Below are 16,073 nucleotides of genomic sequence, written 5' to 3'. Positions count from 1 at the left end.
TACAAAGGAAACTTAATAGAGGACAGAAGGAGAAAACAAGTCTCCTTCACTCCATGACAACTCTCTCTCCTCAGCAGAATCTCTGCAGTGGAATTTGAAGAACTGTTGGAAGGAAGGAGCAGATGGGGACCTGCTTCCACAGCAAGTACCTCACAGCAGAAAACAACCCCACACACCACCTACCACCCTGCAAGATTCTGCTCTTGGAGGATAATTAAAAAACAAGCAAACCACAAAAGCATGCTAAACTAGGCTGAGTTACAATTTAGATACCACAAAACCTCAAAAATTTAAAGGATAAATGCAGAAAAGGTAAGATCTCAGCATTAGAGAGGATATAAGTTCACAATAAAATGTTCTCATGCATATATAACATTTCCACAGAACTCTAAAGATTACAGATACTTATTCTCTAGAAAGTCACCACTTTTGGGTTTTTCCATAGATGAACTGAAGAACAATATTATAAAAATACAAGCAGCAGGTGACTAGAGGGGGAGAGGATGGAATGACTGTCTGGGGGGAAAAAAGGGCCTCTTCAGAGCTCCATTTTCCCCCACTACAGGAGAATAAGTATCCAAGCAGTATTTCTTTCCTTAAGTGATGTACACATTATATTCAAACATTTTAAGCACATAAATACACATATCTTACAATTAAACACATTTATTTAATGTCACTTTCATCCCTGCTCTCATTCCTGCCTCAAGGTGGTACCGTACAGGTTGGTACCACTTAAAGTTCCTGAATTTATGCAAAATATACAACAGGTCAAGATTATTTTAAAATAAACCATGAAATTTTGTGTTTGTTTGCTTCCCATTTTTACCTCCCATTTTTGAAGACAACACTTCACCTAAGGATGGCACAAGAAAGCTGAAAAGGGACTCACTCGGACATCGGTGGCGTCTCCATGCCGGATGTTGCTGGCCCACGTTGTTGGCTCACTGTTGATTTCAAAATAGTGGAAAACCTTCAGGACTCGTTCCATGGCCCCTGGGGAACGTTCCATGCCAGTACTGAGGTGAGTCTTTGCACCTGAACTTGGGGTGTGATTCAAGTTTGGGTCAAGGTAAGCTGCTGCCATGGTTTTGCTAGATGCTAGGTATCTGTCATATTCTAGGGAAAGGGAAAAAAAGAAAGAAATTAATTTTAGTTATGCATGAATCTTATACTTCTACATACAAAGCATTTACCAGAAAACCATGAAGATTCACTTCCTTTTTGGAAAGCAACTAAAACATTTATCTATCTACAAACATAAAAACTTATCCAGATGACCACCAGAGAAACTGAAAGCCCCTTGGAACAAGTGATCTGATCTTGAACACCACAATTATTTACAGAAGTGGTATCTTTAGCAAAACCTCTTCCATTTGTTTCTCAGTGACTCACCCCAGGTCCCTCACAACAAATAGCAGCTTTCAGTTCAAACAGTTTTCATCCCTAGAATCTGCCAAGTCTGGTCCTACAACAAACCTCTAAAGAGGGATAAGGAAACCCCAGCACTGAACTGGAGGCTCCCCGCTAAGAAGCCACACACCAACAGCAGGCTCTCCAGTTCCAAGGTTAAAACAATGAAATCCTCACTCCTTTTGTGCTAGTTTGGGAACCAGTGGCACACAAACCCACCCAGACTGAAGTTCATTATTCAGTGAGGAACCATTTAGATCACATTTATCCCCCCTCTCAGCAATTCCTGAACGGCTAAGTTTTATTTTTCACCAGCCTGATTTCAAAGTCTGATGGCAAAAGGCACAGTGGTATGAGTCCGCATGTCAAAGGAAAAAGAAGAAAATTGCCTCTTGGCTACTGCTCCTAATTAGTCAGCCACAAGCAGATGGTGTCTGAGAAATCAATGCAGTCCAAGAGAAAAAGAGCAAAGAGCACCTCCTCCCTGCCTGCCAGCCCAGAGCATCGTTCCAGTCTGCTGGCTGCAGAGAGCAAAGGACTGCAGGGCTCTGCTCCAGGCCTTGGACAAGTGCACAGAGCTTTCCCTACCTCCTCCTCCTCACAGGGAGGCAGTTTTGAAAATGTGAAGTTAAAAATAAACTAAACTTGATCTTTTTGGCATAGTGCTCTGAATGCCTTGCTGGTAGTAAACTGGATGTCTGAGCCCTGGTTCACCTCACTGAGAGGGACAAGAGAGACCCTCCCTGCTTCCAGCTGAGCTCCTGTAATGCCTGGCTGCCCCTCAGAGCTTCAGCCATCATCACCCTGTCACCTGCCCAAAAAATGGCTCAGAAAACTATTGGAGAGGGGGGGAAAAAATCAAAACAAAACCCAGGTGATTTGGTGTTCAGGACTGGCTTAGTTCCATGCCTGAGCTGCTGAACAGGAAGAGAAGCAGAAGCAGCAGTGATCAGGGTGAGGGAGAGCATCTCCCCTCCAGCAGCAGCTGTGGCAACACCAGCCACGGTCAAAACACACCATGAGCTCAGCTAACAGGAATTAGCACCAGCAACATCCGTGCTTGAAATCTCCAGATCATAGATAACATTTGTGAGGCTAAAACCTGACTGGCATTATTAAGCATCTATGAAATTCAGACCCACCAGATAGAGAAGAAACAACAGCCCATCTGGGCAGGATGTCTTTACCTCTTTGAATAAATGGCTGAATTGCATTAATCCAAGGGAAAGGTAGGAACTTACACTGCACAGACAAAAGGCCTCTGATGTCCTGCCCTCAGGGGAGATGGTAAGAGAAGCCAAGGAGAAGCTTCTCCCAACATTCCCCCAGTGTTTCACCTTCGAGGGACTTCCCCCACCCAGTTTCCTATCTCTGTGAAAACTCAAAAAACCACTACAGCTTCATTGTTCCTCTTTTCTGGCCATAAATTAAAATTAATTAAGCCAACCTTAGACCCAAATTGAAGCCTCTCCTCCTCTTCACCCCTCATGAACAGACACAGATCTGAAAATGACAGCAGCCCCTCAGGAACTCTTTGACTTCTCCTGACCAAAGGAGCCTGTGAGCTGTTTTTACACAAACATTGACTTTAAAGCTGAAACAGGCACCAAAATCTCCCCTCTGGCACAGTAACACCAAGACAGGACTGTACAAGCTCCAAAGTGCAAGACTCCCTCCTGGAAGGTTAAAATAGCCATTGCTAAACCCCAAAGGTCCTCAGGGTAGGGAGTTTCACCAGGACAAATTCAGGCAGATGAATCCCAACCTTCAACTGTTTGGAGTGAAATTGCAGTTTGCAGGCTCAGACAAGGCCACTGACCTTGTACAGGATGCTCTGCATCCTTCAGAACAACCCACCCTACCTCAAGGTCACTGGTGAAACTGCTGAGCTTTATTTAAAGTTTACATAAGCAGACAGCAGGGAGAATTGCTACAACACAAAGCAAAATTGAGTCATGTCTTCACAGAGAACCATAAGAATGCCTGCTTTAGTATTAATTCACCACACTCCAGCCACTTAATACACAATTCATCAGGTTTTATGTGGCTGAAGAACAGCAATTAAGGGAGAAAAGCTATTGGGGAAACACCAAACCAAGCATTTAGATGTCTAGCCATAGGCTTAAATATGGACAATGTCCACCCCTTGGGAGCAGCAAGCAGAAAAGCAATGCAGGACTCCAGTACCTACACACTGAAGTGCTTTACAAGGTGTCATTTCCATGGACAGGCAAAACACTATCAAATGTTTCCATATTCATCAAAATGTGGAATTAGACGTACTGGGTATGGGGCCAGTTTTCACAAGGTTGTATTTCACAGAAGTTTTTCAAAGTAAAACAACCCCCTCCACAAAATAGGAATAGCAGTTTTCCTTCAGTATTTGATCATCGCTGGTTCCTTACAACTTCTTTTAAAAAGCCCAACGTTTACTTTATGAAGCACCAAAGCAGCAATAAATCTGATAGCTCCAGGTATAGAAACACATGCCATATCCCTGCTTATGGACCTATTAACATTCCCATTAAAACCAGGCCCTGGGTTTGAGCTTGTAATGTGACTGTAAAACTCTGCCCCAGGCCAAAACTTTGTAAAACACAGCTGCTGTTAAACAACTACTTTACAAGAGCTGCTGGTTGTTTTACGATACAAAGAAAGCCCAGATAACAACACCACGATGCTTATTTGGGCTGTTCTAAATTCAAACCAGACTGGTGAGTAATGCTGCAATTACACATCTCAGTTTAAATGAGCAGCTTTAATCCTCTTGGTATTAAATAGACAGGTAGAGTGTGCTACCATGGGCCAGAAACAAGCTGCAGTCAACTAAAAGAAGGCAGATTTAGACTGCATATAAATCAGAAATTTTGGACAGAGCAACCTGGTCTAGTGAAAGGAGCTCATGCTCCTGGCAGGGAAGGTGGAACTAGAGGATCTTGAAGATCTTTCCCAACCAAAACCATTCCATGATTTTATTACTTAATTCTACTGTATTTTATTGGATCTTGTGGTGTAAAAAGCTCATGGTCTAAAGTCAAGCATGGTCAAATTTCTTTGTATGCAAGGCTCTGTGCCAGCATCCCTTAGAGCTTCCAAGAGGAAAGACTATTGTTCTCCCAGGGCTTGCACTTCAGAGAAACCCCTGTGATTTCTCAACAATGTCAAGGACTATTCCGAGACTGGGAGAGGAGCAAAGCAAACCAGCAAAGCAAACCAGCCCTGCTGAGATGCTGCTGTTGTACCCAGACTACAACACAAGATGTATTTATTATTGCTGAGATGGTTTTCTTTACTGGGGTGGGAGTATCTGAGATTTAGGCAAGTTGAATCTGTCTAGAAGCCATTTCCTTTTAATGTGACGACTCCTGACACATTCCCACATTTGCTGACTATATCAGAAACAAAGTCAGTCTTATGACTTCCAGCACAATCAAAGTTCTAAGTCACGTTTCACTATGAGCTTTGAGTACTCAGAAATTAAATCATTTCCACTAATGAGACAGTCAAAAGTCATTAAAAAATATTTAAATCAATTAACTGCAAATTGGTTAATAAAGTGATAGTAGAGTCATCTCATAAGGAAAATGGTTTCAATGCAAATAATGTCTTCAACATCAGCAGTTTGATAATAAAAAATAATTAAAAAAATAAGCAACACTTTCTCTTATTAGTGTTGGCTGATGGCCAACAATGCAGTGCTAACAAGTTCATGTTACAAGGAACCAAGCTGTAATTATTCACAGTATTCACACTGTGACTCCATGTTGTCCTTTGTAGATACCATGAAATCTTATTATTCTTTAACCTCCACATTCTGATCCCCATCTAAGCCTTGAAGGCATTGACATCTATGAGCTAAAGCCTCTTCCAGGTGGCATTTCTGCGAAATAACTTGGTCCACCTAAATTCAAACCTATACAAATCTGAAAAAATCTATAAAATCTGTTAGAAAAGCTAAGAATACAGTAAGGATTCAGAGTTCATTTTGTTCTCTGGTCCTGGTGTAATAATCCTTCTGCAACACTTAAAATACCTTCAAATATTACTTAATTATTAAAGTAAATAAAAGATTAGGTTTAGATTGCTTGCACCTTTGACAAACAATGCTGCTTTACTGGACAGACTGACTGCAAAGCAGCTTTCCAGAGGACCTGGATGTCTTGGTGGACACCAAGCCAACAATGAGCCAGCAAAGTGTCCTTGCAACCACCAGGCTCCTGGGCTTTGTTCCCATCCTGACAAGAGAGACATGGACATTATGGAGACAGTCCAATGAAGGGCCACAAAAACAGGTCAGGAATTTGAGTGTCTGTCATACAAGGAAAGGCTCAGAGAAATGGGATGGTTTGGCCTGGGGAAAAAAGCTCAGGGGGATCTTCCAAAAGTGTATAAATACAGTGAAGATGGAGCCAGACTGCTCCCAATGGTGCCCAGTGATACATTTCTTTATTCGGGCACGAAGGGACAAAACAGGAATTCCCATTTTAAGTATTAGGAGAAAGTTTTTGCACTACACATGTGGCTGAACACTGCAACAGGTTGCCCAGAGGTGGTGGAATCTCCATCTGTGTGTATTCAAATCACAGCTGGACACAGTCCTGAGCAAGCTGCTGTAGGCTGACCCTGATCAGAGCAGAGGCAGAGGAGGATAAATCTCCACAGGTGCCTTGCAACATCTGAAATTTTGTTATTTGGCAAAAAAAAACCAAATTAAGGATTTATTTCACACTCTAAAATCACAAATCATCCAGAATACATCTCACATCAGAGAGTAAACTTCTCGTGCATTTCAAGCTCAATCCATTTTCACAGCTTGTATTAAATCCTGCTGTAACTCACCTTGAAAATATTAACTTGACTATCTCAACCTCACAGACAGGAAAGGTGTAAAGTACAATTTTAACTAGGATCCCCATGACAAAGGCTGTATTTTTGGGGCCTGAGTTGAGAGTCAGCACATTGCTGACTTTTGGTATTCCATCACCTGATACAAACACATCCACAGCAGAGAAGCAGCAAAGGTGCCAGGTGTGTGACAAGCCCTTTCTGCATTTCCTTGATGTCAACATCTTGTTACACATTTAAGGATGAAACCTGGAGAAAACCGTCAGGTTTGTGATTTCAAATTAGGGATGGATTCAGAAAGAAAGGAGAAGGGCTATTTTTTCCTTTTATCATCACTTCAGCCTTCAAAGACATTCAGTAATTTCAGCTATTTCCATAAGTCACGTTGGAATGTCCCTGTTTGTTCCCTGCTGAGTTTATTTTTCTTGTACTTCTTTCAGCTAATGCTCATGTTCAAAAGCAAAAGAAAAAAGGAGCAATCCTTTGTTCCACTTTACCCTGCCTTTCAGCTATGTTCACTGGTTTTGGTAATATTTGCTATGACTACATCCAAGAACACATTTATTTATTTATTTCTCTTGCTGCCACTTTTTAGTCCCTCCCTGGTCACTGCTTTCTCCCTACTCCAAATATATTTAAGTGCAGTATTTGTAGTCAAAAGCATTTATCAAGGTTCTCAGGTCAAAGTATAAAGCCAGACACATTAAAACAATTTTAAAATCAAGTTCTTAGTACCTACTTTGGCCTAAATCATCTCACCAAGTACTTCATTGTATTAGTATGGAATAGAAAACCAGTACTGGCAATTCCATTTTTTCCCCCTCAGGGAATATTGCCTGAACAGTTACTAAATCTATGTCTCAATACAGTTGAAAGATAATAGAGACCAAAGTCAAAACAAGTTTAGCAATACAAATTGCCAATATGGGAACATTTATTTCAATTATAATAATGTTTTAGGAGATTAAACATTCAAGGAAGCACGAAGGAGGAATTCAGACACAGCATGAACTACAAGACCCACATGAAGTGAAGCAATATGACAATCCTGGGCCTGTAAATGTACGACAAGGATAACTCACTAAAAATCAATAATAAACAAAGTATAAATAAATTAATGCATCACCTAAATTAAATTAGACCATGGCATATTCCCTGTACAGCTGCTATGGACGAACTCAGAGTGGATTTTGCTGAGTGCCAAAGAATTTTGAACTCCGAGTGGATTTTGCTGAGTGCTGTTACTGGGGTAGCTGCACCTTGGGATGACGGGATTGACAAAGTTTCAGGGGACAGACCAATGGTTAAACGTTTGTCCTATCAAGCAGCAATTTTCCAAATGTCCCAAAAAGTCCTGTGCTCATCCACCCTGCATTCAAAACACCACCCATCCTTCTCACTAAAAATCCCACAGGATTAAGCCCTAATGTACCTTTAAATACTCGGTTTAATCCAATTTTATTGGAACATTACATAATCTGTGCTATCAGCAATTCCCTTTGGAGTCAGCACCGTTTTCTATTTTTAATATTAAAAAATTAAATAGTGAGGAAACATCAGTTGTGTTGGGAATACAAGAAAATCAATGTCTGTACAAGCTTTAATTAGAACACAGTATCCAGTTAGATACTTGACTAATTTCTCAACAGCACTCTGAACTTTCACTGTGGTCCCTTGGCACCACTGAAATTCAAATAAACACTAATCTCCCCTTGCATTTTCTGTTGCTTGCTTCTAGCAAGCTCTGGAGAATTAGAGGGGTGCAGTTTTATTTCAAAAGGCACCAGAGAAATGAGCAAGTAACAACTGTGCAATTTTAAAATATAGATTTAAATTAATTTCTGTGTATTTTGAAGCTGCACTACTTGTTGGCAGCAGCTCTTGCTATGAAAACTGAAATAAGAGACTGAAAGAATGAAGTCAAATAATCTTTTCTAACACTCCTGTCTGAAATATTGCTCCAAGGAGGAGCCACATAGCCCAGCTCTTCTTCCAAGCTTTAGAGGCAAATACAAGCAGGGAGAGTTTACTGTCCTTCTTGAACAGTAAAAACTAATGAGAATGGTGATGATGCAAGGGTGCTTCTCTAAAATTAAAAACCAGAACTCCCTGAAACTAGAAGCAGCAGAGGAGAGTAATGAGATATCCCAACTACACACTGTCAAGGCTTAACACATTTGGCTTTGGCCACCATTCGATTTTACCTGGGATCTCCTGGTTTTATATTACTGAATGACACCATCCCAGCCTATAATTCAAAATGTTCCAGCTATCTTTTAATGTTTAACCCCCTTTAATAATTTTAACTGTGAGATAAAAGGCACTTAAGTGTTCAGGAGGAACAGCATGACAAGAGCCTCGCTGTTGCTGGCAGGGCAATGGCCTCTTACAAAATTCAATGACCTGTAAAAAGTTTGCCTTAGGTTTATTCTGGCTCAGGTGTTTCTCAAAGCCAGTAACAACAGCCTCTGGTATATAGGCAGAAATCAAGAAAAACATGATTCTTTACTCTGTACTCTGGCTAAGTCAAGCTAGAAGCAGATAAACATACACTGTATGGACCACTTCAAGATTTTTATTAAAAATAAAACAAAAACCAACAAAACATAATAAAGCCTTATAAAGGCAATTTAAAACACTTCATCCACTCCAAACAGATCATCAGGCTCCTGGAGTCAGCACCAATGATTCCATACTGCTTTGGATCAGAGCACAATTTATGGATTCCCCACCAGTGCATCCATCCCAGGTGGATGCTCCTGACGTGCTGTGTGGGGCTGAATCCAAAATCCAAACCCAGAACTCACCACCTCACTGCAGATGGAATTCTGTCTTGGACAGGGTCCCTTGTTCCCACACACTCCAGAAAAAAGGGATTTCTGGGCTGTGCACTGCCCAGCTAAGGGAAGGGCATTCAGAGCTTTTGCTCTTTTCAATCCCGATGAAGTTCTGAGGTTTTTGGTGGGGTTTTCCAGTGAATGCATCATTAAATCTCTGAATGGAAGCATCAACACTGAAAAGTTCTGAAAATTGATATCATCCAAGAAAACACCTTTGGTGTCCAGCCAAAGCATTTCTCAGTCTTTTACCTTCAAACTACTAACACAGGGCTACGGAACCCTTCTTTAGTTTAGATTAATTAAAGCATGTCTAATATACCACAGGGCCTGAAGTTCGACATTTACACTCTACTGAGAAACAAGGAATTCACAATTTTAAGGGAAAGCTCTCACCTAAATAACAGGATTACAATATAAAGTGGGTTCAGAATGTGTGTTTTGGGGGTTTCCTCAACGTGCAGTAAACAGAGAGGAGTCAGACAACAGCTTACCAATGATGTTAGAAAAACTAATTCATTTTTCAGAACCATCTCCACTATGTATGAAAGATCAGCTAAAAATCTGGCATTGCATGAGACACAAATGACCAGAATGGTTAAAATTTCTAGAAGAGCTGAAGAACGTAACAGCAGCAATTTGACCATTCTACTTCCAACTGAGTCACTGCTTCCTGAAGTTTGTAAGCTAGGGGAAGGAAGCCATTCCAACTGGTATTAATCAGTTCAAATACATTTAATTTAGGGCTTCCTTCAAGAGAGCTCTCTGAAAGTGGAATTTGGTACTTAAAAGGATAAAATATTGGGTCTGTGGTAGAAAAATTAATTGGAACCTGGAAGAGGTGGTTTCAATCCCCTAAAGCAAGACAAACTTCAGTACAATTAAGCTTCATCGGTTTTGCCACTTCCAATTGTGGAAGGAATCATGCAGAACACCACAGGAATAATCAATCACAGTACATGTGGCACTATTTTCATCTCCTCTCCAACCCCCCCTGACAGGAGACACCCTGGGTCAAAACCTCATCATGCTTTGCAACACATGAGCCATAATTACAGCACAGCTTGTGCCAAAACCCACATCAGCCTCTTCCACTAAAGCAACTGTTTGGGCTGCTCCATCTAATCCATCTCATCCCACCTGAGATAACCCAGATATTTATTTGTTATCTAATTTGAAACAACAGGGAATGGGGTCAGAAATATCAGAAATATCTAATTCAACTGCTACACATTTCAAACCCAGAAGTAAAATGAGTTTTTGCAGGTTCTGTGACAGCCCATCCATGGTGGATCAGCACAGACCCAGCAGCACTGAGGTCCCAAACCACCAGTGTGAGCATATCCTCATCATGGCAAAGGAGACAGGGGTGAATGGTTTAACATCTTCATGGTGGAGAAATTCAGGCACACCTGAAGGCACCAAGTCAGCAGGTTTCACCAGCCCCACAAGAATTTACTGCACCTTTTTAGAATATATTTGATAATGGACAAGTATTAAGTAAGAAGCTCATAAAGATGCAACTGACTTTACAGTGCATTTTTCTTCTATTCAGTTATTGCCCTGGAAACAATAAATCAATTCCCACCATCACAGTGATGAAATATGCAATTTGTGTGTGACAATCTCACCATTTGCAGAAACAGCAGGTGGTAATAAATTAAGTTGGTGTTACACAAACAAGACACCTCCATAAGCTAACACCCCACACACAGAGGTATCAATCCATCCCCCTTCAAGCCTCTACTAGAACACACAGGAATATTAATTGGAGAGGGGGGATGCATTGTACATGTGCAGTTTTTAAATGTTGAATTGACTTGGCCTGAGAACACAATCCAAAAGGATCTGGCAATTGAAACACCTTTGCATGTGAGCTTCAGGAAGCAGAGTTCTTACCTATTTGCAATCTGTGCTCTTAATATGCTTGAATTTATTTTCAAATAAATGATTTGTACTAGTTAGAGAGAAAATAGAAGAACAAGCTCCTTCAGCAAGGAGTGTGTGTGCTTTAAGATGTATGAAAATATTTCTGCACAAAACCTGAATGTTGTGACAATACACCTTCCACACCACAAACATGCAGCAAGTCAGAGGTACCTGGGTCAGAAGTACCTAGAAACACTTAAAACCCTACCTAAAGTGAATAGGAGCAAGAATTAGGAAAAACTGCACAAATTAGTAAAATTATGAAATATTCTAAACAAAGATGACAAAGTCTTTCATCAGATTACCAATTTCAGCCCAAAATTGGTTCTTTGGGATCTTTGTGACTTGGAAGAGGTTCTGTCAATGCTTACTAAAGGCAAGTGATGGGTATCTTCAGCATTTGACAACCCCTTGCCAGCAGAGAATTATGGATCAAGATTTTTCTATTTTACCCCAGGTTCCACAGAAAAGTCAATGGAATTTCCAGAACATCTTCTGCACTGCCCAAAAGTCCAGAGAAACACAACTGAAATAATGAAGGGGCAGAGCAGGAGCCTTGTGAAGGGAGCCTAAAAATGGCAGGAGTCCAGATGGGAGCTTGATCAATATTTACAAGATCCACAAGGATGGATAAACTGATATTAAAAGATTCTCTAGAAGTCTCTAAGGCAGTGGATAATGAAGAAATCTAAGGACAGGCTGTAGATAACAGTCATGCTCACACATTCTCCTGAGAGAGTCACAAGTAGGAGATGCTGTCCAAAGAGAATGAAACACTGATGGGTTAAATTATTTTTACATTAAGAACATCCATAAAAGCTTCACTTTTTGCTTCTGCTACTGAAGGTGAAATACAGAATTCTGGAATGGTTTGGGTTGGAAGAGAGCTTCAAGTTCATCTCATTCCAAACCCTGCCATGGGCAGGGACACCTTCCACTATCCCAGGTTGCTCCAAGCCCCATCCAACCTGGCCTTGGACACTTCCAGGGATGGGACATCCACAACCTCTCTGGGCAACCTGTGCCAGGGCCTCACCTCCCTCACAGGGAAGAATTTCTTCCCAATATCTGATCTAAACCTCCTGTCCTTCATCTTAAGGTGGTTCCCTCTCATCCTGTCACTCCAGGCCCTTGTCCCAAATCCCTCTCAACTCTCTTGTAGCTCCTTCAGGCACTGGAAGGGCTCCAAGGTCTCTGCGGAGCCTTTTCCTCTCCAGGCTGAACAGCCCCAACTCTCCTGTTTTGTCTCCATAGCCAAGGTGCTCCAGCCCCATGATCAACTTAATGCCCTCCCCTGGACTTGTTCCAAAGGTCAGATATAACCCTTGGGGCTTCCAAAAAGTTCAGATGAAAATACATATACACAGCTTTGGCAGCTTTTTCATAGACTACATTTATCAAGTCCATAGATGCCAGTGCAAAACAATGATGTCCATGCTTAGAAAAGCCTGAAATCAAGTCAGAAAACTAAAAGAAGTCAAAAAACATTTTTATTATAGAACAGCTCAGAAAAATAAACAACCCTATGAAAAAAAGCCCCTCTATGAACACATCCAAAAAGCCTACACTGAATATAGTCTGATCCTTTAAAGGGTTCATAGAAGTATATTAAAACAACAACAACAAAACCCTAAGAAAATTAAAGAAGTCCCAATGTCCCATCACTCAGGCCTTATTTTTCAAGTTTTTTTTTTAATATTTTCTTGCACAGAGTTTAAGTTCTCATGTATAGTTTAACATCCAAAGATCATTAAAGGAATTTGTCTGGTTTGTCAGACATGCCTGTGTTAGGAGCTACAAAATTGATATATGGTCATTTCTGAAGAGTGTATTTGTACAGAGGTTTGAGTTAATTTTTCAAAGGCAAGCAAGTTGTCACCAGAGGCTCCTTCACCAACTTAGTAATTTCTCCTTGCTGCTGCCAAAGTTGCAGAATTTGCTACCCCTTTCCTCCCTGCCAAGCATTTCCTCATCCACTCTTCCCAACCATGGAGCCCTTGCTTCCCTCTGAGCCCTGCTGCTTAAATGATTTTTGAGTTGCTTTTACACATTAAGACAGAATAAATCAGTCTGGCCTTATTTTTCTTCTGGTTTTGGTGGAGGTTTAGTTTTTCTTGGTGTTCACAGTCTAAAACCAACACTTTTAAGCCTCTGCTGCTAAACTATTAAATAACATTTACTGATTTTCAATACCTGGTCAAGAGAGAAGTGAAGATGAAAGGCAAAGGGGGACAGAGAACAAGAAGGAGATGAAGAAGAACTATTCCACTGAAATGAAGAAGACAAAAATAATTAGGTGAAAAATACCAGTATTACAAATTCAAGTGTGATTTCCAACTTTTTCCTCTTTCTTTAAAGCCATTTATCAACTGTTAGCTGGTACCCGGACAAGTTTGACCAACTTAATGAACAGATGTGAATCAAAAAGACCAAGGATCTTTAAAGGGGCAGAAGTTGATGGAATTCTCCAGGAACAGGATAAACAACAAGTCAGGTTTGTTTGCATCTGATACAAGGAAGATGCTGAGCACCTGTAATTTGCACCAAAATCAACAAAGCAGCTGATCACTATCATGGCACCATCCACAGCTCTCCAGCCAGGCACTGGAATTTTAAAGAGGTGATAGGAACTTTTAAGATGTAATGAGATTCTTCTTTTCCACCAGAGACCAACTGAACAAGTAACTACAATGAAATGTAAAGGAAAAAGTTAATTTGAGATATGCCTGGCACAGCCAACAGCAGCATAAGCACAACTAACCTCTAATTATTTCCCATTATTTTGCAAATGTAAAAGTATGGTCTTTAAAGATGCTCAGCATTTGTCAGGAACATGATTTCATTACATTTTAATCAGCTGCAGAATATTTCACTTAGCAAGTGAGTTCCATGGCTGACAGGAATTCCACAAGAAAAGCTCACTTAAAACGCAGTTATGTTCTTCTGTCAAAGACAACACCACTCAGAGGAAAACCTGAGACATCAAGAGTTAATAGGATTTGCTCTGAAGAAATGAGCTGCAAATGATTTTCACACTCCAGAAGGAAATGAGTTTTCCCACTTTAAGAGGTGAACAGAAGAATACTTTGCTAATACAAAGAAGAGTACAGAGCAGCATACTTGATGAGACTTCATGGTTTACCCTATCCCTTTAGGCAAAATAAATACATTTTTAAGACTAAATAAATAAAGATCAAGCCCCTAAACTACCAGCCCCAAGCCACTATTTTCCACTTACAGCAATCCTACACATTTAAAAAGTTTTAGGAAAGACCAAATTCTGATTCATTAATGGGCAACACTAATTCTTTATTTAAGATGTCACTTAACAGCGACTGAAAACATCCCCGTTCCACCCTTCTTTGTGGAAAATGCATTTTTCACAGCAAGAACCCGAGCTGCACAGACTGTGACACAGAGCAGAAGTGAGACAGGCACAGAGAGGGTGAAACTGTGAGAAAAACCCCCCCAGGAACAGACCCAGGCTGGTTTGGCAGCACAGCCCAGCCCCATTTCCCCACTCACTGCAATGATCCCCTGCCACACTCACGGTCAGAAAACTCAGTTTATTTCAGGACTTCTCCATCAGATTTGAAGTTTCTGGGGCCAACTCAAACTGTGGAAGCTTTTCTTGACACCAGTGCATGCTCATTTTATTTTATTTGTTTAACTAGACAACTCAAGAGTCTTCGTTGTTCTAATGAATCAAAAGAAACTCACAGCATAAAGATTTTGGAGATGTAAACAACTAATACCAAAACTAAACACAACCCTGGTTCAGTTTTTATTTACTTCACTTTTATGATATACAAGAAAATTTTTAAAAAATATCTCTTATCCATCTTCCTTTGAATCACAATTCAGTCACAGCATTTAACAGGACAGGACTTGAAAAAAGTTAAATTATTTCCCTGGTGTACCTGCCTTCATTGTAAAGTTCTGTCACCTGCAATATCTGATAGTAAAAAAAACAACCTAAAATCAGAGTTGTTGCTTTTAGAAACTGGACAAATGTCCAGGAAAAAAAATGCTAAACACTTTTTTTCCCTCATTTTTCAGATGTAAGACATAAATTTTAAATTGGATTTGTTCTTTCAGAGTCTAATTTAAAGAAGACAATATATTGCTGTACAGCATATATTAAACATACAGATTGATCTCAATGCTTTAAAAGGCACTTAGCAAAGATGTACACCAATATAGGGTATTTATAAAGAAATTATTTTGGATAGAATTTGTCAATTCTTATAGGATATTTTGCAGGAAAGGCTTAAATTTCATGTTGGTTTGTTTCAATTGCAAGAAAATTAAGATTAAAGGGAGATAACAAATTAGGCTGGGAGTATGACTATAAACATGTTGTTTTGACAGAAAGCTCTGAACTTATAAATCAAGTTATTATAACATTTATATAATCTTCTCTTACATGCTCAACAAAACCGTTCACAGTGATAAAACAAACAGCACCTCTCTGGTCTGAAACGAAAGGGAAAAAAGAAAAAAACCCACAAAGTAATAATTAAGCAAAAAATAATTGTCCATCTGAGAATTTAGTGCCAAATTACACTGTACCATCAATGCCAAAGAAAATACAGGTCAGAATTAATAAATCCACAACCTAAAGTGTTCCAGATCCACTTTTCTCCTTCAGTAGGGCCTTGATTATCCAAAGCAACACCCGTCCCCGTGGATTTCCAGCAGACTGGAGTACACAAATGTGGTGGTGGTGAGTGCTGGAGTAGCTGAGTGCCCCTGGATGAGGAAGGAAGAAGAATTCAGCACCTGAAAGGACCCAGCCCAATAAAATCTGCCCAGTCAGTCACAAAGGACACATTTTATGAGCAGGTTTATTGCAGAGCAGGAGGTTGTCCTTGGGAGAACAGAAGGGCACAGCTCAAGTCTCACTGCCTGATCTGATACTTCTCCTAGCAGAGAAAAGAAATAAAGCAGCACATTTTTATTCCCATTTACAACAAAACTGGAGCAACATTAATAATGTGAGTGCAGACTGGATACACAGAGCAAAGAAAGTTGTAAAAAGAGAAGGAA

The 16,073-nt window shown here is 40.3% G+C and overlaps 1 protein-coding gene across 8 annotated transcripts in view; it reads right to left on the bottom strand.

Annotated features, from left to right (window-relative positions):
- PTK2 (protein tyrosine kinase 2) overlaps window positions 1–16,073 on the bottom strand; it is a 188,316-nt gene that overhangs the window by 105,526 nt on the left and 66,717 nt on the right. For all 8 annotated transcript variants that reach the window (XM_054295768.1, XM_054295777.1, XM_054295724.1 and 5 more), the window contains one exon: window positions 893–1,119. In XM_054295768.1, the coding sequence (XP_054151743.1) occupies window positions 893–1,087 (195 nt within the window). In that variant the 5' untranslated portion in view covers window positions 1,088–1,119. The remainder of the gene's footprint in view (window positions 1–892; window positions 1,120–16,073) is intronic.

Source organism: Melozone crissalis, unplaced genomic scaffold (genome assembly GCF_028551555.1).
Source record: "Melozone crissalis strain CALT ecotype California unplaced genomic scaffold, PUWL_Pcris_2 ptg000002l_1, whole genome shotgun sequence".
Lineage (NCBI taxonomy): Eukaryota > Metazoa > Chordata > Aves > Passeriformes > Passerellidae > Melozone > Melozone crissalis.
This window is presented reverse-complemented; position numbering and strand designations above follow the sequence as displayed.